This window comes from Salvia hispanica, chromosome 3, assembly GCF_023119035.1.
Source record: "Salvia hispanica cultivar TCC Black 2014 chromosome 3, UniMelb_Shisp_WGS_1.0, whole genome shotgun sequence".
In the NCBI taxonomy this organism is placed as follows: Eukaryota; Viridiplantae; Streptophyta; class Magnoliopsida; order Lamiales; family Lamiaceae; genus Salvia; species Salvia hispanica.
The window spans coordinates 23,042,360-23,054,581 of NC_062967.1; the positions used below are offsets into that span (position 1 = coordinate 23,042,360).

A 12,222-nucleotide genomic window follows, 5' to 3' on the forward strand; every position below is an offset into this window, starting at 1 on the left:
CAGCATAATCCACGCCATACGTCTGAGTATATCCCTTTGCTACAAGTCGGGCTTTATACCTCTCTATCGTGCCATCTGGCCTTCTCTTGATCGTGAACACCCATCTGCACCCAACAGTTTTTACTCCTTCAGGCAACTTGCCTTTCACCCACGTGTTATTTTTCATCAAAGCCTTCATTTCAGTAATCATAGCTTCTTTCCAGTGTTTATGCCTCATTGCTTCCTCGGCCGTCCGTGGAATTTCTTTCTCTTCATACAGTGCAGCCGCAATGCTCTCGCCATTTTAGTCAAATTTCCCTGTACGAAGTTCGCCACTCCGTATCGGCTTTTCTTCCCTATCTTTTCAGGGGAGTATCTTTTTGGCGGTATCCCTCTTGTAATCCGATGTGGGAGTATATACCGTCCAGTATCTCCATCGATGCCATTTTCCTCCACTAGAGGTTCTGTTTCAACTGGGTCAGTGGAAATAGGTACAGAAGCAGGTTCTGAGTCAGGGATTACCTCGGATATCGTCGGAGGGGGACTTCGGGTTAGTGGTTGAGATGACTCTTGTGGTAAGACTTGCTCGGCGGTAGTAACAACTGGTTCTGTTAGATCCTCAATCGAAGAGCTTGACAATGGCACAACCCAACTTAGATAGTCAATAGTACTACCTGGATCACTCTCCCCCTGACTACTAAGGTGGGTTTGGTAAAAGAACTCGGTTTCCAAAAAATTACAGTTCATAGTGGTGATGACTTTTTTTGTGTGTGGATCAAAACATCGATAGCCCTTCTGGTTCAACCCATACCCCACAAAGACACATTTGGTTGCACATGGGGATAGTTTGGTTCTTTCATGTTTCGGGATATGAACATAAACGGTACATCCGAAGACTTTCGGTGAGAGGTTGAGGTGATCAGGGATTTTGGCTAATTTGGACAAGGTATCAAGGGGAGTTTTTAAGCGGAGGATTTTAGTAGGGAAACGATTTATGAGGTAGATAGAGGTGGCTATTGCTTCAGGCCAAAAAGATTTCGGAACTTTGGATTCAATCATCAAGGCTCGGGTCATTTCTAGGATCGTCCTATTTTTCCTTTCGGCTACCCCATTTTGTTCAGGTGTATAAGGGCAAGAAGTTTGGTGGATTATTCCTTTTTCTTTGCATAATTGGGTCATGGTATTATTCACAAATTCCCTCCCATTGTCAGATCTAAGAATTTTAATAGTAGTGTGGAACTGTGTTTGGATAAGTTTGAGGAAAGAGACAAATCTATCAAAAACTTCAAACTTATGTTTCAAGAAATAAACCCATGTCATCCTAGTGCAATCATCAACAAATATCACAAAGTATCTAAAACCATTTCCACCCACAATTGGAGCAGGGCCCCATACATCAGAATGTACTAGAGAAAACATGGAATTCATTCGAGTATTAGTAGGTTTGAAAGATTGTCTGTGGCTCTTGGCCAAAACACAAGTTTCACAAGAAAAATCAGCAGGAATAGAAAGATTCGGATAAAGAAGTTTAAAATAACCAGGGGAGGGGTGTCCTAGTCTTCGGTGCCAAAGCCAAGTTTCTTGTTTCGTGGACCCGTGAGCCAGCATCGCACTACCATGTTGAGCTATCTCATCCACGTAGTAGAGTCCTTGCTTCTCAGTGCCACGCCCAAGAATCCTCCTCGTCTGAATATCCTGCAAGATACAAAAGTCGGGGTGCATCAAGAGTGTGCAGTTTAATTCCTTGGTAACATGACTAATAGACATCAGCCGTTGAGACAGAGTGGGAACATATAGGCAGTTCGTAAGACGAAGAGTAGGAGATATCTCAATAGTTCCAGATCCTACAACTGTAATTAGTTCCCCATTCGCGGTTCTAATAAAAGATTTATCAACATGACAACATAAATCAATAAAATCATTTTTCTCAGGAGTCATAGTATCGGTTGCCCCACAATCAAAAATCCATCCCCTCGTATGTGTATCAGCCATATTTTCAACATGAAATGCAGCGGAAATATCTTGTAAGGGTGCAAAAGGGTTTTCTGACACATAATCACAAGTATTGGGTTTCATTTGAGATTTCTGGAAATTTTTGGGGTCAGTTTTATATTTCACCAGGTCAGGGGGGCGGTATTTAATATGGTGGGGTCTTTTTTCTAATATTTCAAACTTTGGGGGTTTAAAACATGAGAGGAAAAAATTATTAGGGTTTGGTTTAAAACCAAACCCTTTACCTCCTCGATGCGCCGCCGTCAATTCCGTGCCACTCCCGGTCGTCCATTCGGCGAGGTTTCCGGCACCTCGTACGCCGCCGCCACCGGATTGACCTTCTTGGCGGTTTCCTCCCCCGCCGCCGGTTGTCTCCTTCTGATTCCCGACATCTGCCTGTCGGAGCTGCCCCTCACCGCTTACTCCAGCGGCGAATTTCGCCTGCGCCGACGCCGCCCTTGACTTTTGCCGCTCCTCCCACCACTCCGGATACCCCAATCGTTTAAAACACGTCTCCCATGTGTGTTTTTGTTTTCCACAGTGGGAGCACCACAATTTGGAGGTGTCGGGGCGGTGATTCCCTGGTCGGCCGGTGGCTGCGGGGCGCTGTGGTGGCCCGCTCCGATTCGGCGGCCGGTTGCTTTGTGCGGCCAAGCCTTGCCCGATTTCCCCATATGATGAATCGGCCTTTTCGCCGTCGGCATCTACGGTGGGTGCGGCGGACGTCGGTGGCATGATTCGACGTCGAGCCGCCTCCGTCTTCACCCACCCGTAGGCAGCCTCCACTGATGGGTAAGGATCTTCCTTCAAGATCTCTCGTCTGATTGAATCGTACTCCTGATTCAACCCTGTTAAGAACTTCACCAATCGTTTCTCGTTCGAATGTACCCTGTATTGGTCGATCCCCTTGTCGCAGCAGGTCACGGGTTGTTTCTGGCAACGATCTATGTTGATCCACAGCCCGTGGATCCTCCGGTAATATGTCTCTAAATCCATATTTCCTTGTCTGATTGCAATTACTTTCTCCTCTAGATCGTAAATCAAATACTTATCTGCCTTGTTTTCATATGTCACGGCGAGGCTATCCCACAACGCCTTCGATGTTTGGTGGTGTGCAAAATCGGAGATGATGTCGTTCTCAATGTTATCCACAATCCAGGAGAATACGATGAGATTGTTCTCCTCCCATTCCTCGAAGCCCTTGCTTCCGGGGCTTGGAGGCTCGTTTCTGATGTAGGAATAGGCCCCTCGGCCTCCTATTTTCACCTTGATCAATCGTGACCACAGGGGGTAGTTTCTCCCATTCAGTTTGAACGCTACCGTCACGCTCTTACTGTTTCTCAAGCTTTTTGTCTGATCTAAAACAGGTTTCGTCTCCTCCTCTGAATCTGACATGTTTTGGCTGTAGGGTTCGGTTTCTGGGTTTGATTTTGGCTGGGAAAAAGGTCGGGAATTGGTATTTTGGCTATGATGAAACTTTTCTGAGCCTAGGGTCGTTTTTCTGCTCTGGTGCCATGTAGAAATCGGTAGAACTCGTTGTTCTTATTCACTGATTAATGTACATAGATCATACATCTTATATAGACTACATCTACACAATATATATGGTAAACCTAATTTACATTAATGATATTCTATCTAAGGTAAAAGATTCTTGCATATCAATTACTTATCATACTCCTGATTTCTTTCCTACATATATTTTGCTTTTTCTGGTACTTTTTAAACCACGACCAATTCCACTCACTCTCCCAACAACCCAACTTCATACTCATCTAATTAAATAAAGTGATTCCTCCGTCCCATAAAAGATGTCATACTTGTGGGACGACACGAGGTTTTAAGAGGTTTTATTTTGTGTATTAAATGCAGAGATAAAATATTATTTCTATATTCATGCTAGAGATAATTTTTTCTAAAAATGAAAATATAACCTCTTTTGTGGAACAAACTAAAAAGGAAAGTATGACATCTTCTGTAGAAACAGAGGGATCACTACTAATTCATGTGATTTAGAAGACTTCAATTGCTAATTTTCTTTTTTTGATGATGGACTCAATTGACCCATATCTATTTTTAGTGATGGAATAAATCACTAGTTTTCAAAACCTACTCCAATTTTCCATTTTGTAGTGACAATGTATATATATATTTCAGCGGCGTCTATGGATAGCACATATGACATTCATATGCACTCTCTCACTCTATAATTAATATTGAGCTATAGATTACTCTATCTACTAAAAAGTCTTATTTGTCATTTCTGTCCGTCTCGTAATAATAATAATACGAATCTTATTTCACTTTTATTATAAATGATAAGTAGACCGCACATTTTACAAACTTATATTATTCATATTTTATTATAAAACTAATATATATAAGTGAGACTCGTATTCCATTACAAAATTATTCAACTCACTTTCTTAAAAAATTTTAAAACTCATGCTCAGATCAAATAGGACTCTTGTCATGGGATGGAGAGAGTAACAAACAAACTTTAGAATATTATTTATAATTGAAAAGAGTCTGGACTTCAAAACATCTAAGAAAATTTATGTTTTTAAGGTAATTTCAGCATATCGGTGGATGTATTATGTTTGATGCAATCTTAACAGATAGTTGGGTTTGAGGTCTAATGACGTGTGTGTTTGGACTCTTGGTGTGATTACAACAAAATCGTCTCCAACTTTTGCACATTTCATTCTTGATCTCTTTAGGGTATTTTTACTTTAAAACTCAAAGGAATGCTCAAACAACCAATTGATAGGAACATAGATTTAATCAAGCCAAGTCTAATCCTTAAAAACGTGTAAAATCTGTGTGGATCAAACACCTAAACTCAACTCTTTATTTCTCCTTGATCATTGTTTATGAAATAGATAGATAAATGACAAGTTTATTAAAATACAACTTCACAAGTAAAGAGTTGAACAATGCATTTTCACTGCTAACTCCTATATGATCTTAAAATTCATGTATCTGACAAATAAATTAATGAAATCAAATCTAACTTTAATTGTGGCAACTCAAATCCTAAAATGCAAAAGATCATTGACTCTACTACATTCATTTAGCTTCATTATCAAATTTAAATGATTTTCCAGACTTTGGTTAGAATCCTTCCAACTTCCTTGTTTTTCAGTGTCTATCATTTTCGTTTTTTTTTTTTACTATACTCCCTTTGTTCTGTAACAAGTGATCAACTTTTTCTTTTGAATTATCCCACTATAAGTGATTAATTTCCTTTTTTAAGCTAAAAACAAAACTTCAATACTCTCTTACTTTATTCTCTATCTTTATATCTCTACTTTCTCCACTTTAACTCAATATATACTACTACTACTACTACTACCACCTCCGTCGCACAATAGGAGTCCATATTTGACTCGCTATGGATTTTTTAAAATGTATAAAAAAGTGAGTTGAAAAAGTTTGTGCAATAAGAGTCTCACTTTTATATATTATGAGTAATTTAATACAGTAATGAATGTGAGTGAAATGAGTTAGTGTAATGAGACCTATTTACTATTTATAGTAAATATAAAAGTGGACTTTTATTATAGGACGGATTAAAATAATAAAAATTACTCTTATTATGAGACGGTGGTGGTATATCATTTTCTTAAATCTCCATTTTCATATATAATGAAATGGAGGAAGTATCATTCTTCTTCTTTTGCACTAACTTTTTTTTTCTCCATGCTTTCCAAGCAATTTTCGTCAACTCAAAGTCTCAAGCGACATTTACTTTTTCCCAAACTTATCCTCTCAGCTCCTTTTAGCGTATTTCTTTTATAGAGTGTAGGATACTCAATCCCAATATTTTGTGTCCAACGAAAATGCCTTTAGGCTCATACATGATGCATAGCTGGAAATGTAGCTACGAATGGTAAATTTCACTTCCTATATATTTAAGTAGAATATGAGCAAGTTCTTTAGGCTCATACATGATTTATAGCTGTAAATGTAGCTACGAATGATAAATTTCACTTCCTATATGTTTAAGTAGAATACGAGCACGTTCTAGAAATTAATGTAAAAAATGTTTAAATCACTTAGAAACAAATTGTAAGCTCAAACTACACTTATGTAATATAGTAAGAGAATTAAAACGCATAAGCAGCTCATTAATTATGCATTTATTGTTAAAATCGTTATTGGCTATAATAGCTTAAAATGGAAGACTTTTTAACATTAGTAACAACTCATTTAGGCCGCCAAATACATAAACCAAGATGTAAAGTGACTTTAAAGTATAGTAGATTAATGAATCGTATCACACTAATGCGGATTTATATCATAGTTTGTTGTACCTATCATGCTTATTAGTATCATTAACGTTTAAGAATTTAAATAAATAAAACATTATTGTAACGATTGACCTAATTAGAAATGGTTTCATTATCTACTACTCCCAATTGACTCTGATATCTACGTGCAAATTTAATGATAACTACGAATATAACTCTTCGAACCATATTTAGCTGTATGCCTGTATCACTCTGATATCCATCATAATCAATAATTCGGAAGAAACAAATAGTTTTCCACAATTGTTCATAAATATAATTGATTGATTTAGATTCTGCCATGATTTAACAAGAAAAAGATACAAAAATAGATATGACGTCATTATCTGGTTTCTATAATTTCGGTCACTTCCCCACTTTTCCGACTATAATTAAATTCGAAATCTCTAAATCAAATAAAAAAAAAAACCATTTAATTTATTTATTAAAGCATCAATGTGTGAGCAGCTATAAATTTCCACACTCCAGACTCTGGTTTCAATACAATCATATTTTTCCTGAAGAGAGAGAAAACAGAGAGAGGGAGAGAAAGTTGTTGATTTCTTCGCAAAATGTCTCAGCTTTCAGATCTCATCAATATCAACCTCTCCGAAACCACTTCCAAGATCATTGCTGAATATGTTTGGTGAGTTTTCTCGCACTTCTGTTGTTTGCGATCCCTTTTGTTCGTGACTCTGTTTTCTCATCTCTTTGATTTTTTGTTTAAAATTATATTTCTGGATTGTTTTGGAAGATTACATGATGTAACTCATTGGTTTCTCAACCTTGAAAATGGCTTGGTGTTGTTTACGACATTTCCAGCCTTAAAAACGGTTTATTTCCATGTATTTTAATCAACGCACAAGTTCGTTTTTCTCAACGGTTGGATTCTCTATCTATGAGTGGATTTTGTTATGTGTAGCTATTATCATGTGATTAAGATCTCTTAGTGTTGCTTGTTTGTGATTAATTCCAGATCTTTTGTTTATCTAATCATTATATCGGTTTGAGTGATTTACTATTCGATTCACTAGCCGTCCCCTTAGGAGTGAAATTGGTGTTTTCGTTTGTTTGTGGTTAAAGCTTTCACATAAAACTGGTAAATTTCGTATCGATCACATCTTGTGTGGTAAATGAGCATTATATGCACTTTGAATGCATGTCAATCCTGTTTGGCTTCGTTAGCTATGATGTCATGTTCATGAAACCTTATATGCTTTGTGTTGTTCATTTTATTAGGATTGGCGGCTCTGGTATGGATCTTCGGAGCAAAGCAAGGGTAAGAATTCTTTTGAAAAAAGCTTGCATTCTTTAATAAAATAATGATTCTATTTCAATCACTTACGAATAAGAGCATTTTTCTTGTTGTATTTGTTTCTAATTGTTCTTTTGTAGACTCTTTCTGGACCAGTAAGTGATCCTGCAAAGCTGCCGAAGTGGAATTACGACGGGTCTAGCACAGGACAGGCTCCTGGAGAAGACAGTGAAGTTATCCTCTAGTAAGTGTTGTGCATTGTTGTTTGTTTGTAATTTATAAAAACAGTTGCAAATACTAATTCTAATTATGTTGTGTTGCATTCAGCCCTCAAGCAATTTTCAAAGATCCTTTCAGGAGGGGGAACAACATTCTGGTTAGAGTTCTGCTATGAAACTCTGCATTATGCACTTAAATTGCTCTTGAATTGTTTTCACAATGAGACTTCCTTTTTTCATTGTAGGTCATGTGCGATGCTTACACACCAGCAGGTGAACCAATCCCGACGAACAACAGATACAAGGCAGCAAAGGTTTTCAGCAACCCTGCAGTTGCGGCTGAAGAACCATGGTAATATATTGGCAGAGTTCTATTCCAGTGTATGCTACATTTTTGTACAGCATGCTGATTTTGATATTTTTTTTCTTTCTTTTTGTTAGGTACGGCATTGAGCAAGAGTACACTCTGTTGCAGAAGAATGTTAAGTGGCCTCTTGGATGGCCATCTGGTGGTTATCCAGGACCTCAGGTGATTTTGACCTCAATAGTTTGCTGTGCTGCATGATTTTAGTTTTGGCCTGGTGGTTTCTATTGGTCTTTTTCCCCCCACCATACACATTGGCTGAAGGATTTGATTAGTTAATGAAATACTACCTTGAATCCTCTGATATGGAGCTGAGGGAGCATTATTTGCAGTCCTTTTATCTATTGACATGAATGTATGTTTGAGGATATCTGCATATTGTGTTGTCATGCCTTATGGACATGCCAGTTTCTGACAATCAGTTTAATCACAACCCTTTAGTGGAAAAGGTTGATGACATGAAAGATACACATATTCCATAGAGTTTCCAAGCAAAGCATTCCATGAAGCTTTTGTAGTGCTGTGTTTTTTTCTTTCATTTTGTTATATACTACTACTAATTTAGTCTTAATTGCATCTAGGGCCCATATTATTGCGGAATTGGAGCAGACAAGGCTTATGGCCGTGATATCGTAGATGCTCATTACAAGGCATGCCTCTATGCTGGAATTAACATGAGTGGCATTAATGGGGAGGTGATGCCTGGCCAGGTAAACTTCTCTTCTAAAAAACCTGTTCTAGTTGGCATAACTTGCATTGATTATCCTTCGAAAATTCTAACTTAGTATCATTTTTAGTGGGAATTTCAAGTTGGACCTGCAGTTGGCATTTCAGCTGGTGATGAGTTGTGGATTGCTCGTTACATTTTGGAGGTAGTATTAAGTTTGTAATAAATGGCTATTTGATGGAATCATGTATTTTATGCTGAAACAATTTCTCTACTGACAGAGGATCACCGAAATTGCTGGGGCAGTTGTTACATTTGATCCCAAGCCTATCGAGGTGAAGATTTCCTCTTTTATTTTCTTTTATTGATTCATCCTTGCATTGTTCTAAGTAATGGATTGCTAAATTGTCTTTTCTCATTGGCTAAACTGATTTCTTCTATTAAGTAGTTTGAAAATGGTTCTTGAAATAAATGACTAGGAGTACATTATTTTTATTGGTTGATTGAGCTTTGTGTTTCATTCTCTTATCTTTTTTACTCTCAGGGTGACTGGAATGGAGCTGGTGCTCACACTAATTACAGGTACAAGTTCTCTTACTTTATTAATTGTTTATATGGTTTTTGGCATAGAATATGTTGTTAGCTTCTCAATTGTTTTGCAGCACCAAATCCATGAGGGAAGAGGGAGGCTATGAAATCATCAAGAAGGCTATTGAAAAGCTCAGCCTGAAGCACAAGGAACACATTGCTGCATATGGTGAAGGCAATGAGCGCAGGCTCACTGGAAAACATGAAACAGCTAACATTAACACATTCAAATGGGTAAAAGCAGTTTCTCAACTTTTTAAATGAGAACATTCGTTATCTGATGTTAGTTTGCGCTTAGTGCTATTTCTACAGACGAACTAATTGGATAACGTTGGTTTGGCTGTGTAGGGTGTTGCGAACCGAGGTGCATCTGTTCGCGTTGGGCGAGACACAGAGAAGGAAGGCAAGGGATACTTTGAGGACAGGCGGCCTGCCTCAAACATGGACCCATACATAGTCACTTCAATGATTGCTGAGACGACCATCCTCGGAAAGTGAGTAAGGAATGTAGTTTTAGCGAAGTATTGGATTGTTTGTTTAGCCAAGTTTCTGCATTATTATCATCTATCACTTTCTCCTTATCAGACCTCTGGTTCCAGGCCTTTCTTGATTGAGAGCCTGCTTAATAAGAGTTTATATAATACACTACTAGTTATGACGTAGATGAGTGGGACTTACCAGTTATTTAATCTTCTCCAGTTTGCTTGTTAATTACAAATGCTGTTTGAACAACAGTTTCGAATCCTTGGCCATTAAGTCCCTTTTTAAACGAGTTTGGATTTTTATAATATAGCTTACCCTTTCATAGATGGTGAACCAGTTCATAATGAACTAGTCGGATTACTAGTTTTGTCAATATCATGTTTATTATTTATAAATTTGAGAGACAATTGAAAGAAAGAGAATACTGTAGAATTATTTTTGTGAAGATTATTATTTAATGGAGTAAAACTTGTAAAAAGTAGTAAGTTGGAATAGATTTGCCTATTAGAACATCCACCACTCTCTCTCACTAGTACGTCATCAACACTAAAATTTCACATGCCATATCATCATTTTAAGCAAATAGGCTAGCCACAGGCTAGCTGCAATAAAAATAATTCAAACACAACTATATTTACGGAATTAAATTTACGATAAATTACGGAATTAAATTTACAAGACATATACGGGAAAATTCATTCATTTCATTTAAATAAAAAAAAGGTATATAGATAAAAAAAATACATAATAAAAAAAAAACTGAGCTTCCACACACGAGCCCGACGTACTCTACTCCTCACTAATTTATTAAAAAAGTACATTAAAAAATGCAATAAAAATGCAATAATTTTATATAAATTAAAAAAAGTTCATGATAAAAAAAATTACATAATTAAAAAAATTCATAAAAAAAAATACAATAAAAATACAATAAAAAATGCATAAAAAATACATTAAAAAACAATAAATAAAAAAATGCATAAAAAAATACATTAAAAAAATGCAACCAGCTAGCCGAAATTGAGCCTACTATGGCGGCTAGCGGAATCGGTCAGCGGTCGGCTAGAGCTCGCCGATCGGCTAGCCTAAATTGCCGCAATGGAGGCTAGCGGATCGGTCAACGGTCGCCTAGCGCCCACGATCGGCTAGCCTATACGCTAGCCTCCATTGATCCACAATGCAAATAGGCCAGCCATTGGCCAGCCACTCTCTCCCTGCCACGTCAGCAGCCTTAAAAATCTACTTACCACATCAGATTTAGGCCAGCCATAGGCCAGCCGCAATAAAAATAATTCATTTACGTAATTAAAATTATGAATAAATTACGGAATTAAATTTACGAGACATATACGGAAAAATTCATTAATTGCATTAAAAAAGGTACATAGATAAAAAAAAATTACATAATAAAGAAAAAAAAACTATCGCCGTGCAGTCCTCCGTGCCCACAACTCTTCAATTATATCCTTTTGGAGTTGAATATGAGCATCCACTTGGCGCATGTCGGCATATTCCTTGAGGCGGCCGACTTCATCGAGAGGTACCCCACGTCGTACGCTAGGGGTGGCCATTCCGTGGTTTGGACCGACTTCATCGAGAGGTACCCCACGTCTTCGACGATCATGTTGTGCATGATAATGCAGGCGTACATTATTTGGGAAACGCATTGGACATCCCACAAACGCGTTGGACCCTTAATTGCCACCCATCGAGACTGGAGCACACCAAATGCACGCTCCATGTCCTTGCGCGCCGAACTCCTGTCGTTCCGCAAAGTAGGCCTTCCTTTCATCACTTGCGTGCCTGATCGTCTTCACAAAGACACCACCTAGGGTATATCCCATCCGCCAAGTAGTAGTCCATATCATGCCGGTTGCCGTTGGCCACAAATGAGATGGCTAGACCGATGTCCCGACACTTCTCGTTGAAGAGGGGCAACGAGTTCAGGACGTTGAGGTCGTTGTTCGACCTGGCTACCCCAAAATACGCATGCCAGATCCACAGCCGGTAATCAGCTACCGCCTCGAGGATCATCGTGGGATTCTTTGACTGGTAGCCGGTCGTGTAGGCCCCCTTCCAGCAGTCGGACAGTTCTTCCACTCCCAATGCATACAATCTATGCTGCCTAACATCCCGGGGACCCATGCTTGCTCCCCGTGCATCCGCATCAAATTATGACAATCTTGGGGAGTAGGGCTTCGAAGGTACTTCTCACCGAAAATGTTTATCACGCCCTGACAGAAAAACTTCAGACATTCCAAAGCAGATCGTCTCACCGATGTGGAGGTACTCATCCCACATGTCTGCCGCGCCTCCGTAGGCCAACCGCCTGATTGCCGTCGTGCACTTTTGAATAGGGGTGTGGCCGGGTCTGCCAACCGCAT

The 12,222-nt window shown here is 38.6% G+C and overlaps 1 protein-coding gene across 1 annotated transcript; it reads left to right on the forward strand.

Moving 5' to 3' along the window:
* Window positions 1-6,753: 6,753 nt before the first annotated feature.
* On the forward strand, window positions 6,754-10,017 carry LOC125212375 (glutamine synthetase cytosolic isozyme 2-like). The gene is made up of 12 exons (XM_048112531.1): window positions 6,754-6,909; window positions 7,503-7,542; window positions 7,659-7,762; window positions 7,846-7,894; window positions 7,982-8,088; window positions 8,178-8,265; window positions 8,682-8,810; window positions 8,898-8,972; window positions 9,049-9,102; window positions 9,312-9,349; window positions 9,430-9,589; window positions 9,704-10,017. The coding sequence occupies exons 1-12, from the start codon at window positions 6,836-6,838 to the stop codon at window positions 9,851-9,853; spliced, it is 1,068 nt and encodes a 355-aa protein (XP_047968488.1). The 5' UTR covers window positions 6,754-6,835; the 3' UTR covers window positions 9,854-10,017.
* The last annotated feature ends 2,205 nt before the right edge of the window (window positions 10,018-12,222 follow it).